Source organism: Tyto alba, unplaced genomic scaffold (assembly GCF_018691265.1).
Source record: "Tyto alba isolate M040663 unplaced genomic scaffold, T.alba_DEE_v4.0 Super-Scaffold_2, whole genome shotgun sequence".
Lineage (NCBI taxonomy): Eukaryota > Metazoa > Chordata > Aves > Strigiformes > Tytonidae > Tyto > Tyto alba.
The window spans coordinates 30,599,068-30,616,609 of NW_024881282.1; the positions used below are offsets into that span (position 1 = coordinate 30,599,068).

The 17,542-nt window shown below is 44.8% G+C and overlaps 1 protein-coding gene across 3 annotated transcripts in view; it reads left to right on the forward strand.

The window, feature by feature from the left end:
• The window catches only part of BTBD11 (BTB domain containing 11), a 182,558-nt gene that overhangs the window by 140,245 nt on the left and 24,771 nt on the right, over positions 1–17,542 (forward strand). The window contains exons 5-12 of one of the 3 annotated variants that reach the window (XM_033004413.2): positions 5,426–5,591; positions 8,980–9,069; positions 12,197–12,298; positions 13,403–13,496; positions 13,606–13,741; positions 14,292–14,315; positions 15,393–15,613; positions 17,062–17,240. In XM_033004413.2, the coding sequence (XP_032860304.2) occupies positions 5,426–5,591; positions 8,980–9,069; positions 12,197–12,298; positions 13,403–13,496; positions 13,606–13,741; positions 14,292–14,315; positions 15,393–15,613; positions 17,062–17,240 (1,012 nt within the window). The remainder of the gene's footprint in view (positions 1–5,425; positions 5,592–8,979; positions 9,070–12,196; positions 12,299–13,402; positions 13,497–13,605; positions 13,742–14,291; positions 14,316–15,392; positions 15,614–17,061; positions 17,241–17,542) is intronic. The other 2 variants (XM_042792525.1, XM_042792526.1) reach the window with 2 other exon arrangements.

The following is a 17,542-nucleotide window of genomic DNA, read 5'->3' on the forward strand; positions in this document are numbered from 1 at the left end:
TCTGCATACCCAGATCAAAACCGTGCTCCCTGACCCCAAGAAATTCAGCATTGCAAATGCATGTATATTGCTGGCTAAAATATGGCTCCTACCAGACTTCCAGCCAGCTGAACTATAATTTCTGACTCAAGACCTCATCCATATTTAGGACAGAGACAGACTGAATAAACTCCACAGAGCTAAAAAGATAGACTTGATTAATAGATTATCATTGTTTTAATTGAAAGGGCTGGTGATTGAGTCCTGGGTAGACAAACAAGGTTTTGGTGCTTGGCTGTCAGGGTGGTGATCTGTTTATTTCAGTGGAGGGGAATGCTTGTTCTGCTGCTCATCACAGTCTGCACCCCATTTCTTTAAAATCAACTATTATCATGCTATGCTGGCACATATAGCTTAGAACATGTTTAAGATGTTCCTCCTTCTTTTGTGGTTACATTTACAGAGCATTGCCTTTTTTTTTTTTTTTATTAAGTGTCCACTGCTGACTATAGTAATAATCCCCTCCCAAAGAACATGTAATTAAAATACTATGTAACGAGAGCTGATGTGTCTACCAGTTACGATGGAAACACTTTGCCTTTGAATCATCGATTTTCCCAAATGTATTCAATCCATGAGTAACTTATTAAAGATATGCACAGACTCTATCTTAGTCTGAGTAAAAATGAAAAAAAAAAAAAAACACAAAAAAAAACCCCAAAACCAAAACAAAACAAAAAAACACAAAAACAACAAAACAAAAAACCCACCCTTGCCTTTAAACCAGTGCTGTAGAAGTGCTGCATTATGTTTTTGTAATCTGAGTTTGGGAAAAGATAAAAATAATCTGCTGTACTAATAGGACCCATTATTAATGAAGAAGATTATCTTTGACTCCTTTCAGAAGTTTGAGTATTTCAGACTACAATAGTGTCATGGTCACTATGCAGCATTTGACAGTGACCATTTGCAAATAGTTAATGTTACCATGGCATTCCCCGTATAAAGCCACAGTGAAGTTAATTCTGTGCAGTGGAAACACTGTAATGATCTTGAAGATAACTGCTGTGGAAGCAGTATCTGTGAGGAATTAAAAGAGGACTTGGAGAAAATTGTATTGCATTGTAAGTTTAAAATTGTGGTCACAGCTTTGCTACAATTATAAAATCAAAAAGATTTCACCTGTTTCTAATTTTCCTTGTACTTATAAAGGGAATTGTTTGCTTGATTCAAGGTAAGAAGGGACTAGTTAGGGACTTTACACACTGTGTGATTGAACCCCTGAACTAGAGGGGTGGATTTGCTGTTGAGCACGAGAGCTGCGATCAGTGTATGTTATTACTTCAAGTGTATTGCTTGTCAGTTCTGGGAGTGGGAACATGTGTACAGCAATGATGGTGCCCAGGAGCCTGCCCAACCCAACAGCCTACTAAATAGGGAAATCAAGAATGGGCTCAGTCTTTTGTTAGAGGATATCACCCTGAAAGGATGCTGGTCAGTCCTATGTTTGTCACTGTCTCACCTTTGGGGGACCTCAAAGTTCACCTGAAGCAGCCAGCATCTGGAGTGGTGATGTCCTGCCATCCTGAGCTTGTCCTTGGGGAGAAGAGCATTGGCCTCCCCGTGGTCTTCTGATCCTCCACTATACCTTCCCTGCCCCTTCGATGAAAAAGCACCTTTTCTGCAGAGGGAGATCGTGGGGAGAGGACGACCCATGTGAGCGCTGGCAGACAGCAGAAGCTGGCAACAAACCAAGGAGGGGACATCCCGCTGTCGGTCCCATGTCAGCCTCCTGAGCGCTTGGAAAGATCACAGAGACATCTTGGCAAAAGGGCCGTGAACTGACTGTGCAGCTGGGGAGGCTTCCAGCTCTGTTTGCACTGACGCTGGCTTCCCTTGCTTTGCAGGCATAGTTCACGACTCTAAAAAGTGACCCTGTGTATTTAGCTGATTTAACTGTTCCTCACCAACCTTCCTTTTCAAGCTTCTTCCCATCCCTTTCCCACCTCTTCATAGCTCGTCAGTGTATTTGTTGCAGTCCAAAGATAAGAAGCCTTGAGTGAGTCAAACCGGGGTGTCTGTTCCCTTCCTCTTTTTTCATCTTGCATCCTTTAATGTTTGTGATTCTGGATGGTGTCCATGATGGTGCAGCATCCCCTTATACAGTGTAATATGGAGCAAAGAGCCTCTGCTCCTGTTGGCATCAACATTATGCAGTTAGCGGTATGAAAGGAGACTTGGGAGCAACCGCAGTACTGTGGTGGCTTGGGGTTGGTTTTTCATGGATTTAGGATTGGGATTTTTTTTACTTTCCAGTTTTCGTTTTGAAATGCAACTGCTCGGTCTACCTGCTGTACCATCTTCCCAGTTGGCTTTCTCCAGTGTTAAAAGCGATGCTGTGTTCTCCTCTTCTGTACTTGTAGTTCCTGATCGTTTTTGATCTGTCTGTTCACTGCTTTTTATCTGTACATGTTAAATCTCCTTTTCTTTAACTCATTCATCTCTCTGCCTTTTCAAGACATCGCTGTGTTTTCTCTTATAGAGCATCCTTCGTTCCTTTTCCTTGCGTCATGCTCTTGTTTTATTAAACTCCCCAGTGTGATCACTATCCATTTTATTAGTCAACATATGACAATGGTGGCATCAGCAACGATCTACGTCAAATTTTGCCATGTAGCTTCCTTTGCTGTGAGCCATAAATCAGGGCTGTAGCTCACTGGAGACTGGCCCTTTTTGGGGTATAAAAAGGCGGTGGGCCACTGGTAGTGGTACTAAGTTGTGGTACTTAGTCTAGATCACATTTTGTCAGGGCTGGTGTTCCAGCAGCCACGTAGCCCAGGCAGTCCTCTGCTACCACGTTGCTGTTGCAGTGTTTGCACAGTTGTAGCATCACGGAGCCCTTGGTCCAAGACCCTCATCCCCCCAGCTGATTGAGGGGTACTAATGTGCTGATAGCCAATATCAGCAGTAATTCATGAGTCCCCTTGGCTGTAGTAAGCAGGCGAACTGACATGTTTTTAGAGGATGAGAGCCAGCTCATGGGGGAATTACTCATGGAGAAGGAAGTAATTTCTGAACCCATGCCAGAGTAGAGATCTGGGCAGCCCATACAGGTTAGGTGAGACAGGTCCCTGTCCCTCCTTCCTCCCTTGTGTGGGTGTGCAACCCAGGTCAAAATCTGTTTTTTTTTTTTTTAAAGAGGAGATCATCAACTATCATTTTGCATGCACTGAGCTGGGCTGACGTCAGTGAAGCTCTGCCTGTTTCTGCCAGCACTGAGTTTGACCCATTTTATTCAGAATGTATGTTATATACCTCAGTACAAATGATGAAGCAGTGACTTAACACAGGCAGTGATTCATAGTGGCAGACACCTCTGCAGTCCTCAGAGGATGTCTAGAACTTTCCATAGGTGCACTTTGCTGAGGAACCACCTCATTTTCAGCCCAGAGTCATCTGGAAGTGGCCAGCTGCAGCTGGGAGGTCCAGACTCTCTCTCTCTCTGTCCACAAAATGCCCACCACCTAACTTCTGAGCATGCTTTATCTTTGCCATATGTTAAAGGAGGGCACAGATGATCTCTAGCATCTCATTGCTATGGAGGTAACAAGTACCAAATGTTGCTGTAGCTCTTGTGTCAGAAATGTGCCATACGGTATGAACGTGTTAAGCTGAAATTGTTCCCATGGATCTTGGTGTCATTGAGCTCAGCTGGGCATATCTGTGCTGGTTTTGGTTTTTCCTTAAAATCACTCAGAAGCTGCTGCAGAAAACCCAGCCTTGCTATGAGTTGCTTTCTTCATCTCTGTTGTAGGCATATTACTGGTGCAGAATCTGTTATTGCTGTTACCGTGTATTGTGACTGAGCGTGGTGCATTAATCTTGAAGCATGCTGTTGTGATGAAGCATCATCCTCGTTCCCCTGAGTAATGATACTCTAAGCATACCTTGTTTGCATTCTTAGTACATCAACTTTTTAGCAGTCAAAATCCAAATTGAACCTGTAGAATGAACATCAACAAAATACCTGTTTTCTTCCAGACTGATTGTGGCCCAGCATGGCAGAGAGCAAGCTTGAACTCAGATGCCAGTTTTAGTACTAAGGCCTGTAGAAGCTTTGATCAAAATACTTTGTATTTTCCATCTCACTTTCCTTCCTCTGTTGAAAGAGCAAGAGCAGTAGCTATTACTACATTTCACTGCTGCTATATAAACAGCATATTTGTTACATATTGCTGTTAAATATTAAGCAGTGTTAGATATTTTATAAAGCTCTGATAAGGCACTTTGAAAAAGAAATTTAAAGTATAATGATGTGCTGTTTTTCCTTTTTCTTTCGGTTTGCAACATTTTTTTGCATATAAAATAGAAAACAAATATTTAATGTATGTTTGACTTTTTCACTTTTGGTCTTTATTTTGTTTTTAATTCATAAGTAGCCCGTTGTTTTCTGACCTAGCATTTCTGGAGAATTAAAATGATGTTTTTCTAAACAGTCCTTTATCCACGTTCACAAGAAAAGCACTGTAGATTTGGACTCCACCCTCTGCCCCAGACACTCCTCAGCATGAAATAAAAGCAAATCCAGCTTTTAATAAAACAAAACTGGGTTGGATAAACATCAGATTTGAATTTGCTAGCTCTCTGTGGAGCTGTGGATTCACATTTTGGCTCAATAGCTCCTAGCCCTTCTTCCGCTTGAAATGGATATCTTGAGCAGTTTACAGTTTGGAGATCTGTTGAGTAAGACCTTAAAAGAATGACATCTCATCTGTTAGACACAGCCAGTAAGGATTTGTGGCGTTTTGCCATGATTACCTGGAAAGATTGCCTTCTCCCTGATCACATGGTGTCCAGATCTACAGGTGGTCCTGCTTGAGCAGGGGGGTTGGACCAGATGACCTCCAGAGGTCCTTTCCAATCTCAGTCAGTCTGGGATTCTGTGACTTCCACTTTCTGCTCCAAAAAGGCTTCACGGTTGCTGGGGCGGTGCTGGTAAGATCCTTGATGGTGTTTGGAGTGACATAATTTTCTTTGTTGTATTGCCATGATTAAACATCCTTTTGATGCACGTTCAAAGCTTACAGAAGCCACTGAAACTTTTCAGAGATCAGGGGGACTGGATAACCTTGCCACACAGAGAGAAAACTTGTGATGAGAATGTGTTGTGCATTGCTTAAGCAGGGAAACAAAATCAAGTGAAAGCTGTGCTTTTTTTTTGCCCAATTTTTTATAAAATGTATAACTTGTCTCATGAAAGATAGAGCGAGGGCGATCTCCATTAGCTTGCATTAGCATTTCTCATTCAGCACTTCCCTTGGACGTACAGGTCAAAGGAGAATGAATGTGTGCATGACCAAAGACAGGGCAAAGTATTATTTTCCTCGAGACAGCGAGCTCTGTCCTCTGATTGTCCTCTGAGGGGGTTTGTTTCTCACTTCCACAGAATCGACGACTGTTTTTGTGCATCTCGGAAACTGGATGCAGTTGCCACTGAAGCGAAGTTCAAGCAGGACCTGGGCTTCCGGATGCTCAACTGCGGCCGAACGGATCTGGTTAAACAAGCCATATCCTTGCTGGGGCCGGATGGGATTAACAGCATGAGTGAACAGGTAACAAGATAGAAACCTAAAGAAGCGACTGTGAAATGTGAGAGTTTTGTCTGCTTATCGCAGAAAACCAGCCCCAGCTTTCAGCTAAACATAGACAGGATCTTAATGCTTTCCCTGCGTTAATTTGCATTGAGTTAAAGCACTGCCACGTGGACATCTACATTGTTTAGCCTTTTTGAGTTGTATCGATTTGCTGGCATTGAGGTAACTCAGCATGAGGGCGAATGCATCCCCTGAAATCTTCTTAAGAGTGAACTGAGTCGAGTGAAGCCCGGAGAAGTTCCCAAGAGAGCTTAGCACTGATCTGAATACTTAAAACTGCTTCCGTGCCATGAACAGTGGTATGGGGCAGGGCTTTGTGAGGTGAACATCCTTCCACTGAACGCTGCCCTGGGATCTGCAACGCATTTCACGCGCACCACCAAACCCCCAGCAGGAAACCATTTATTGCTGACGCCCTTTAAATGGGTTCACCCCAGTTTGAACTGACCTTCTAGATGTGAAAGTATCTCTGCAGTGTTACCCCTCGTTGTGGTAGACATCCACCAAGCGAGGAGCCTAAATTTCCTTGGAGTTACACCTCCATGAGGCTGGTGGTTGTGTCCGGGGATAAACTTGCCTCTGCAGCTACCTACTGGCAGCAATCTGCTCGACTGCGATGCTCACCGAAGTGGTTCCCCCTTCCCAGAGGGAAACGACAGCCATGGATACTACCATTTCCTTTTGAAACTGTCCCCTGAATTTTCTTGTGCCCCTGAGGAAAGTGCCATTGCATGTTCCCAGAGCTGTGGCATCCTATTTGGCGGGGGGAGGTGGCTGCTGCCCCTGAGGTGGTTGCTTGGGACAGGAGCTGGACTGTTACTGGGTTTAGGTGTTCTCAGATGAAAGCTGCTCCAGGAATACGAGTTATGTTGCTGTCCAGTAGCTTCAGTCTGAGTCAATATCCTGAATTTGTTTGAGAAAAGCTTTAGAAGAGGGCAGCACTTCTCCAAAAAAAAATTGTATCAGACTGCTCATTCCACGGTTCATACATTATACTTTTTCAAATTACTATTATTTTAAGTTAGTCTGAACCTGGAAACTTCACAGCGTATTTCCTCTGCCCTCCAGGCTGAAACCTGGGAACACTCTGGCTTGATTCATCAAAGTACCTAATAATATGCTTAACTTTGAACACATGCTTACATCATATTTGAGTGAAAGTTAAGCCTGTGCTTAAATGCTTTGCTGGATCAAACATCCCGCATCTTGTAGAATCCCCCATCTTGCAGGACAGGGCCTTAAGTGATGCAGGAGAGAGAGTAGTTTTTTATTTTGCCAAAAGCCACATGCCCTTTGTGCTGGTTGTACACATTGTTACCGTGTTCCTCTGTGTGCATGGAACACTAATGACGGGCTCATTACAAATCCATTTCTCCCAGGTGCAAAGAGAGGGGGGCTGAGCGATGCTGCAGCTCAAGGCTGATCTGCAGAGCAAGCCTAGAGGGGACCGGCAGAGGCAGAAGCAGCAGGGACAGCAATGCAAGGGAAAGGGAGGTTAGAAACCTCATTAACTCTTTAAACCCTTGATACTGCAGCATGACATTCTGGGCCCCTTTCAGTCAGTGGTAAGTCCTCCTCCTGCTTCAGCAGGGCCAAAATATCCCGTGTGGTCCCCAGTCAGACCCTTTGCTCTGGCGTTGCTGCAGCGTTCTTTGCTGTGGCTGCCCACGTGCTGCATCTTGCAGGGGGGGAAGCCCTGGCACCAGGTTTTCAAATTCTTTTCTTCAGATCTGATTTAGACCCCTTGTGCTAAACACTTGATGTAATCATCAAATGACACCACTTACATAAATTGAAAAAAGAGTTGAAGGAACATGTATTTAATATTAAGCTACCATCCCATCCCCATGTTTCAAGTCCCAAACACAATTTTTTGCAGTTCTCATGGTCCTGTTTGCTCCTGTAGTGTTTATTGACTGCCAAAGGAAATGTTTTCCCACTGACTGTAGCTGAAGTAGTTTCAAATTCTCTTTGCAAGTAACTTCAGGTCACCCAAGAACTATCCTTTCCTGGGGTGAACTTGTTTTTTCTTAATAATGGCACGAGGCTCCAAATGCCTATTCCCTTAGTCTGTATCTCCATAAGCGCACTGCAGATTTGATCCTGTGAGATGCTCAGTGTGTTTCAGAGGGGATCTGTGTACCTTAATTTATATTTTCTCTACAAGAGCAGCCCTTCCATACGTAAGCACCCACTACCTTCAGCCCTCCATGCAAACAGAAAAAATGGGGTACTTCAGCAAAAATAGTGGTGCTGGGCTCTTGCTAGGAAGAGTGGTGCCACGAGTCTGTGTCTGGCCATGCTGGGCACCTCTAGTTTCTCAAAATATCACTTCACAGCAGCACTCAGGTTAAACAGCAAACGGGCTATCATCTGACAGCAAATTTACCAGGGGACCTTGAGGTAGGCTATAAACATGCATCAGAGGTAGCTGCCATGCTGCAGTAGATTTACTGCAAAACAACTGGTAGCTGTTGATCAACACCCTCCACTGTATTTAATAAGCAGCTTTTTCTCTTATAATTTATGGTAGATTTAATGATTTTTTTTTTTCATGGTCTCATCTGGACTGATTACCACAGCCACAGTAATACTTACCTTAAGGGAAATGGTGATCAGCTGCAGCAGGTATTTCAGATTAATACAGGTTGCATTGTGGTGGTTCTGTAGTGAAGGGTCTCTTAATCTGCTTTTCCTCTAAACAGGGCCCTGTTTTCCTAGAGCCAGCAACTTGCAACGATACTGTCTGGCATTTCATTTAAAATGAAGCCTTTGTTTTCTAGGGAGTGCTATACAAAGCCTTTAGACTTCAGACCCCTTACAGTATCCATGTTGAAAAAGCTGTGCCCAAATCTAAACTATCTTAAGAAGAGCTTGGCATGTTTTTAAAGGCTCTTTCAGTAATTAAAAAGTTAGATTTTATGAAACTGTGATCATAGAAAACCGAATAGAATTGCTGTCTTTTTAAAATACCAGTGGAAATACGATTGCTTTGATAAAAACTTTTCTCTGCTGGGGTCCCAAAGATGAAGATGCTCAGCTTAGTATATGGAGATGGAGGTGAGGCTGACAAGACTAGTTTCACTCACTGTGCTGAGGATGCCAAGGATAACATGGGAAAAAAAAAAAAAAAGTCAACACAGGTGACAACAGAAATGGAGATTTTACAGAAATGGTTGGCTTTTGCTAGTCTGAGGGGCATGTCTGTAACAGAGGTAATGGCTTTCATTAAATACATACTGTTAGTCTTGATGATATATACTTAAATAATTGTTTAAAAAAATCAAAGAGAGTTCTGTGTTAAATTTGTCAATTCCTTTGTTTTTTAACTCCAAAAAATGACTAGGGCATGACTCCACTGATGTATGCTTGTGTCAGGGGTGATGAGGCTATGGTGCAGATGCTGCTAGATGCTGGAGCAGATCTGAATGCTGAGGTGAGGACTTTTTGTTGGTTGTATCTTTGTTCTGTTACTTGTTTACAACTTAAACTACCCCCTGAAACTGTAGCAGAGGAAAAATCCCAAGATTTAACAAGAAAATTTATTTTTTTTTTTATCCTGGACAACGCCACTTGATATCAAACTGCATTAGGTTATCACTGGGATTCACATGCTCAGAAGAGGTCAAGTCATCAGACTTATCCCACTGGTAATATCAGTTTAGTTGTGTTTGCACACTGAAAATTAATACAGTCATTAGCACTAGCACAGAGCACAACTCTACTGATATTGGAAGGACTCCCCAGGTCTCAGCTGAGTTAAAATGAAGAGAGTAAAAAAAATACCCATCTGATAACCTACCAAAGCTCAAGCATTTCTATGCACGGCGGTGTTCCAGCTAAGCATCCCCAGCACACAAATGCAATGTAGGTTCCACTGTTTTGTTTTACAAAGTGCCTTGGGCTAAAAACTGTGGGATGATGAGCTTGAAGCTTCCAGAATATAAATGTCTCTTTGATGAATGCACATCACAAACTTACACAATCTGTCCACCAAACAGATTGCGGTCCGACTCTGTGCAATGCAGGTATGTACATTTTTAAAGAGCCGTTTGAAAATCCGTGAAAGAATTATTTGTTAATGATTCCAGTTTCAATTTGTTGAGGTCATGAGTAAATTAATCTGTCTGCTTCACTTATCTGTGTTCCATCTGTTCTGTTTGGACTTGAGCAAGCTGATAAAATATAGTCACTGCTTTCAGCCAGTCGTTTTGCACTTTCAAAAAAACTAATTTAAAAGTAGAAATGGATGTCACCTGTAAGAGACTGATAGTTACCACTATCTGATTGTTGTTTGGTGGCTTATGTGAAATGTGAAATCAGCTGATGATTTCAGTTCCCCACATTCAAGCACACTACCCCCAAGAGCTGTCAATAATTGAATACTTTAACCCTTGTTAGCCCTCTCAATAGACACACCAAAGACTTGATGGGCATGGAGAGTGATCTCTCCTGTAACCCTACTTGTGGCTCAGAGGTGAGGTGGCACTATTTGGTTCTTAGGACAACTTTTCATTAGGAACAGTCCTCCCAATTGCTTCAGTAATCTTCCAGACTTGAACCAAATGCAAATTTAAACAGTTTTGTCTTCCTGAAACTGCTGACATCTGAGAGAACAGCTCCAGTGAGGAATGTGAACCTCCCTGATTCATTTCTGTAGAGTGTTTGCTCTAAAATCAAATGAAAACACTTTGAGACAAGAACTGTGAATAATTATGGTGTGCAATTATAAGATGATTTGTGCACACCACAACCAACTGTGCAAATTGGGCAATTACAGCAAAAAAAAGGCAAATCAACCGTGAACAAAAATAAATACTCTGTCAGGTGCCTGCATCATTTTCCTCCTTTCACTTTGCAAATCAGTTATATATATATACGTTTCCAAAAGTAGCCTCAAATGCTGGGTGCCTCCCTTTTTGATTGCCCATGTTTAGCGAAAATGGGCTCATTTCCAGATGTGCTAAGAAGCTGCAATTCACTCCGGAGTCAGTGGGACCTGTAGCTGCTTAGCAAATCTCAGCCTTAAAAGCCCAGTCAGCTTCAGGTCTTTTCAAACCACCGTGATGACTGGAAAGAACTCTAACCAAAGAAAAAAAAAAAAAGGAGCAAAGGAGTTAAAATGACTTAATTTTCTTTGCCATGGGTTGCCCTGAACAGCGGTGGGAATCTGTGCTTGAGGAGGAGCTGGATGCATTCACTGAACCGTAATCCTGCCCATCCTCACCCTCCGCTGCTCTTGCTCCCCAGCCTAAACCCCAAGGCTCGAGCTGCTCGATCCTCTTCCTCCTGAGCAAACCCAGACCCAGAGAAACCCCGTGTCTTTGCTCGGAGGCCAGCACACTTCTGTTGCACTTTGAGCTCTCTCTTTGGCAAATCTGGGCGATAACAGCCAGGTGCTGGTGCAGATCCACTCCTCTGGCAAGCTGCGGGATCTGCGCGGGCTCTTCAGATTTTGCCCTCATCCCTGTCCTTGGGACTGCGGGCCTGGTTGTGTGCTTCTAGCAAAATGCTGCATGTGGCGCTTGGAAATGTGAGCTGCTAATGAAACTGAGCGTTTAATAACTGGCCCTGCTCCCCTACGTGGAAAAAGTACTTCAGATAAGGTAGCGCATCTTTTACTCTGATTTTAGTCCTCCTCTGAAGATCAATAATAAGATTTTGAATTTTAGTGTCACACTCCATCTGAGTGTGCAGTGTCGGCTTGCAAACGTTCATTAGACTTTACCATTTCTGTGAACCTCATCAATATTAATACCCCCATCTTTAAGACAGGGAAACCGAAGCAAAGAGTGTTATTCATCTTCCCCAATGTCTACGTTAGAGTCTCCGGGCACTAATGTGTAGAAATGGAAGGAGCAATGTGAAAAATGCCATTTTATTTTCTAAGGATATAGTTTCCATCTCTTTTTAACTGTCACCACTCTGCTCTTTTAACTTAGACAGGAGGAGGCAATGAAAAGGAGTTTTCTTAAAACATTTCTGAAGTGCCACTCTGCCCCATCACTTTTCAGCTGTCTTTTTTCCTCTGGTGGGAGAGGAGGAGCCTGGAAACACACCTGTGAACTGTAGGGTAGGGCTTGTGATGTGCCTTTCATGATGGCAGTGACAAAAGCCACTCTGATTTATGTGGAAAGAATTTCTTTGGGTGTGGAGCAATGCCAAGACCCAGAGCTGTTGATACATGCTCTGGAGAAGTCTGTGGAAGTGGTCCTTAACTGTAAGCATCCTGATCCGTCCCTACTTCCCCAATGTGTGCTGCTGTAACCAGCTGTGGATGTTTTTACCTTGTGCAAAAGTACCTGGTGGCCAGTGGTTTAGATGGAGCTACAGTAGTTGGTAAAAAGACTTCATTTGGTATGAATTCTACTCAAGCTGTCAAATCAGCATGAACAGTTTTAATATTGAGAAAATTTTTGCAGGAAAAAAATGAAGCCAATCATTTTATAAAGCACCTTTCCCAGGTTTTCTATTTCACTTACTCCCTCACATGCCTGGCTTTCAGGCAGGTTGAATTTTATTACGTATAGCTCTTTAAAAAAATAACTTTAATTTGTTTGTAGGTTGTCAGTACTGCTCATAAATACCCATCCGTCCACCCTGAGACCCGCCATTGGACAGCTCTGACATTTGCTGTGTTGCATGGACATATTCCTGTAGTTCAGGTATTATTGTATTTCCCTACCCGCATCTCATTCTTTTGTTTCTCCTCTTCAGTTCTGATTACACCCATCTCAAACCAGTATCCTCTTGTCATACTCATATTGGTTACTTCTGCTTCTTCTAGAGTGTACTGATATATAATAGACCTATTATATAGCGAATACAGTGTTCAAACCTTAACCAATATGAGGTTTAAATAGGACAATTTTAAAGCAAAGTTGCACCAAAGAAAGTCTGACAACTCCTTGTGCTCCTTCCTGACCACTTGTTTTATACGTTTGTTTATCCATTCATTACACGTTCTTACACTATAATATTCTAGCAAACACAAAACCACTGCCTTGGTGGGGGAGAGGTGGACAACAGCCCTTGTGCTGCTCCAAAGGGGAAGAAGCACTTGCTCTCCTTACCCCATCGAGGCGTTGTGTGGGATATTGCTTGTTCGGTGCTTTGGCTTCTCAAAAGTTGAGAAGGTTTATTCTTCAAAACAGCTGTGTCCATGGCACGCTTAACGAAGCGCCAAAACTGTGAAGGCCTCAAGACAGAAATGGCCAAGAGGGGCTGGAGCACAGGCTCCATCCTGCTTTTGTTTTCAGCATTGCTGTTACTTACGTGGAAGTGTCCCTGATGGAGATCACACCTTTTGGACTCATTGCTGCAATTGATTCTTAAGAATTGCCTTTCTTTTGACCATGCCTTTGTATAAGAGATGGAGGCAATTGAAATCTGATCCATTTTAGGATGGTGCTGGGCTTCTAGAAGATCATGAAGCAAGGGTGCTTGTTGGGCTAATTTTCAGTGCTTCCATCGTCAGCGCATTACTTCCTAACACTGACCTTACCCCATTTCCCATTCAGAAACACTGGGTTACACTTTTTTGGCTCTGAAGTTGGACACTGGTGCTGCTGGTGTCTGGCAGCATAAAATGAGCGAAAAAAGGAATCAGTTTGCCTCTGTGAAACAATGGGCAGATTTTGCATGTCACTTGTCTCCATCGTATCTGGTTTACAGATAATAAGAAGCATTAGACTCTCATTTGTCACTGTTCATGAGCTCTGAAGACTGTGATATCCCCAGTTGCTCTAAAAGGTGAATTTTCTTTCTAGCTGTTGCTGGATGCTGGAGCAAAGGTAGAAGGTTCCTTGGAGCATGGAGAGGAAAATTACTCTGAAACTCCTTTACAGTTGGCAGCAGCTGCTGGTAAGGCCTTTCTCCTCCCACTGTAATAAATTCTTCAGCTGGGATCTGTGGTTTAGGTGAGCAAATGCTGGATTGTAAAAGAAGTAAAAATGCATCTCTTGACTTGCAGGAAATTTTGAACTGGTCAGTTTGCTGCTGGAGCGAGGAGCTGACCCCATGATAGGAACAATGTACAGGAATGGCATTTCCATGACTCCACAAGGTGACATGAACTCTTTCAGTCAGGCTGCTGCACATGGACACAGGTAGAGTGGGAACAAGTCCAGTGGCATCCTTCACATGCTTACTTTTTGCCTGGGCGTCCAGTTTGAGCAGATGGGTGAAGGTTCTGCATGGACAGTTGAACATACCACCAACTGAGCAGAGATGTAAGGCTTTTTGCTAGCATGTGAATTTAACCAGTTGGTGGTACAAAGCTGCTTTTTGATATCTGATTGTTTTTAAAAAGGAAGGGGACTCCTTATGGTGTGTTGCAATGCAGTGGTTGTTAAATGGCAGCTGATGTGACAGCAGAAAGGAATGCCAAAGACATTCCTTTTGAATTTCTTGACATATTTCTCAGGTCTGAGCGAACTGTGTCTGTACTGCTGCAGCCTTAATGTTCATTGAATAGAGTTTCTGCATCTGTGTTTACTGCAAAGTCCTGTGTCTCTTAATGTTGTATGTGTGCTGCAAATTTAAAAGAAAAGTAATGAAATGGGCATCTGGCATGCATGATCTCGCAACGCTCAGGAGTTGACTGCAGTGTAATGGATTAGTATTATGATCTTCACGTTCCTACTTTTCTGATTGTAGCCATCCAGAGGAACATAGATACAGGTTAGAGACAGTACCTACCGTCTGTTTGCTTAGAGACAAGCTGCCAGTCTAACAACACGCTAACGGCATGTCAGGGCGGGTTCGCACACCGCTGCCCTGCTGGCGCCTGCGAGGGATCCCTGGGACAGAGGGGACAGTTTGGTTATCGGAGTCTCGTGTTCACTGCTCCGGCCTTGCTGCCGGCCGGCGTGAGCCGGAGCCTTGTGCCCAAGGAGGGCCTGGGGCTCTCCTTGGCCTGGCTGCTGGCCGTGCATGTTGCAGGCCCTGGCTCGTACGATCCTAGCTGTGCACCGCTCATGCACACTCCCTCCTCCTTCCCTCTCTTCCTCAAATTTGTCTGGTACACGCCATGCCCCACTGCCACCCCCTTGCCGGGGTCTGAGCAGGTGCAGGGAGGACGTCAGAGTAAGAGGGAGGTGGGATGGGGGCCGGCCGGGTTTCTCTTCTCACAGCTGAGAAACTGAGAGCGACTGTTCAGATCCATGAGGTTACACTGGTACAAACCTGAGGGTGCCAAGTCTCTGAGTTGGGGCTTTCCTACTTGATGGCCCAACCGGATCAGTGGCTTTGCAGAGTCCCAGATGTGCTCGAACCTGCCCTGACTGTCCTTGTTGAATGTCTAGCTGCTCCAGCTTCCCCAGACTGCTTTGAGTGTTAATTGAGTGGCGGTGCTTTCGGTAGCTCCAGGCAGCTCCCTTCTCATGTGGCCTCCGTGGTGAAATTCCTGAGAGCTTGTTCAGAGGCACCTCGGGCTTCGCTGGTTGTGGGAAGAAGTCTTGAGTCACATTTAGCTCTCTGTTCCCACAAGATGCTGCGACTCTTGTGACACCTGTATGGTTCCTGTCACGACAGCAGCATCTTGCAGACACGGCCCAGGCAGTGCAGGTGGGCTCGCAGGAGCGCTGCTTGCCTCGGGACTGCTCTCAGCTGGTCCTGCCATTAATTGAAGTAATTTCCTGGATAGATGCCCTAACTTGCCACATTGCAGCAAGTATCCCAAGCACAGAATAAGCCAAGCCGCTGACTCTGCTCTCCCACCCTCTCTTTCCCTCTCCCTGTCGTGCTGTGATTTGACAGGAATGTCTTTCGTAAGCTGCTTGCTCAGCCGGAGAAGGAGAAGAGCGACATTCTGTCGCTGGAGGAGATCCTGGCCGAAGGGACAGACCTGCCCGACTCGGCGGCGGCTCCACTCTGCGCCAGCCGCAACAGCAAGGCCAAGCTGAAAGCCCTGAAGGAGGCCATGTACCACAGCGCCGAGCACGGCTACGTGGATGTGACCATCGACATACGGAGCATAGGTCAGTCCCGGCACCCTCGCTCCTCTCCCTCCGGGCGGGGACCGCTGCCAGAAACGCACCTCTCCTGATGGGCTGTTGCTTAAACTGACCGAAGTTGCACCTTCCTCAACTCCTGGGGAAGCAGAAGGTGATGGGGGACCTGGCAGGTTCCCAGCCCATTTTGGCTCCACCGTGTACCCTGTTCGGGGGCCACCGGCACTTTTCTGCAGGACGGAGTAGTTTCCACCAGCAGCAATCGTCACTGCTGTGTGGCAGAGCATTAGGCAAGGCTCTGGGTCAGCGTTCGGCTGCCATGGGCCATCTCCAACAGCTCCTCTTTTGCACTCTGTGGTAAAGCAGTCCACCATTAAAACACTTTAATTTTCCAAGGTTTGTGAGCCTCTGAGGGCAGGAGCAGGGAACTGGCTGCTTGGTGTGCCAGCTCTGCCAGTGCAGGGCTTGGACATCGTACCGGCCTGCCGGGAAGTTGCTTCTGCCCGTGGAGGGGGTGGTTGGGTGGCACGAGGGGAGTTGGTCTGGACAGTGTATTTCCCATCCCCATTGATCTACATTCAGGGAGAGACCTGAGTGCCCGGCAGGCCTCTGCCTGATGTGGTGCTCAGCCCCGGGGACGTGTGGCATAGGTCAGGGTGTGCGGTGTTCTGAGCAGTGGCTCAACGGCTGGGCTGAGCAGGCAAAGACCTGGCGATAAATCAGAGGAGAGTGACGGGGTTGCTCTTCAGGCACTGGACATGTGCTGAAATGGGAGGAAAAATCTTCTGTAGCCAAACACCAGGCTTGTGTTTCCTCCCACTCCATTCTGCAAGAACAGAAACTAGGTCATATCCAGCCTATTGCCTGCAGAGGTACATTAGCTCCATGTGCTTTCTCACTCAGTGCATGGGAGCAGTTCCCTTTAAGTTCCTGGAGAGTGGTTCTGCCGTGACAAACTACTTGAAAAGGCTGATCTGCTTAACTTGCCCAGTGCTGTTTAGGGAAAACAGTAATGATCAGGAGAGGACATGGGCTAGCGCTTAAAGAAACTTTTAATCTGAAGACCACCAGTTTGAATCCAGGTGGGTAGTGACCAAAATCAGCTTTCTTACCATTTAATGGCTCTCCAGGGCTGCATTCAAACAAATGAGCTAGTGTAAATCTAGTTTCCAAAAGGCTTCTGCATCACAGAACACCACAGCAATTACCACAAATTGGCAAACTCAGGAGAGAAGCTGAAAGCTAGATGAGCAGAGAGACCACAGTCTTCTCTTAGCATTTGGAAGAAAACCTCTGTGCGTTAGATCTGGGATATCCCAGTAACCACCAGCCTTCTCAGTTGGGGATAAATAGGAATTTGATTTCTAGAGTTATTCGGCAGCTTTTGCTTAAAATCTTAACATAAGTAAAGGTGAAACAGCAGAAGGGCACATCCCTCTCTGAAGCTGGGAACAAGCTCTCTCCTCCGTCTCTAGGTGTTCCCTGGACGCTGCACACGTGGCTGGAGTCCCTGCGCACGTCCTTCCAGCAGCACAGACGACCCCTCATCCAGTGCTTGCTAAAGGAATTCAAGTCCATTCAGGAAGAAGAGTACACAGAGGAGCTCATCACACAAGGGTTGCCTCTGATGTTTGAGATACTGAAAGCCAGCAAGGTAGGATAAATTATGTGTTTTAAAGCAATCAGCCTCATTCCCATCCTGCAAAACACCAAGCTTGCAATACTGTTTTTGCACAGTTGTCCCAAAGCTTGTTTGGACTGTATAGGATTATTATTATTATTATCTGTATTATGTATCTCACGTTTTTTTCACTGTGGAAGCGTGGATTAAAAACACACAAGCTAATCACATCTCCTGCTAGAACATCTTAATACTGATGCTAACAATAAGCTGGAGAGACAACAGAAGCTGGTGCATAGTGGTGAAATTAAAGTTAAAAGGGTCACTGTAGTAGG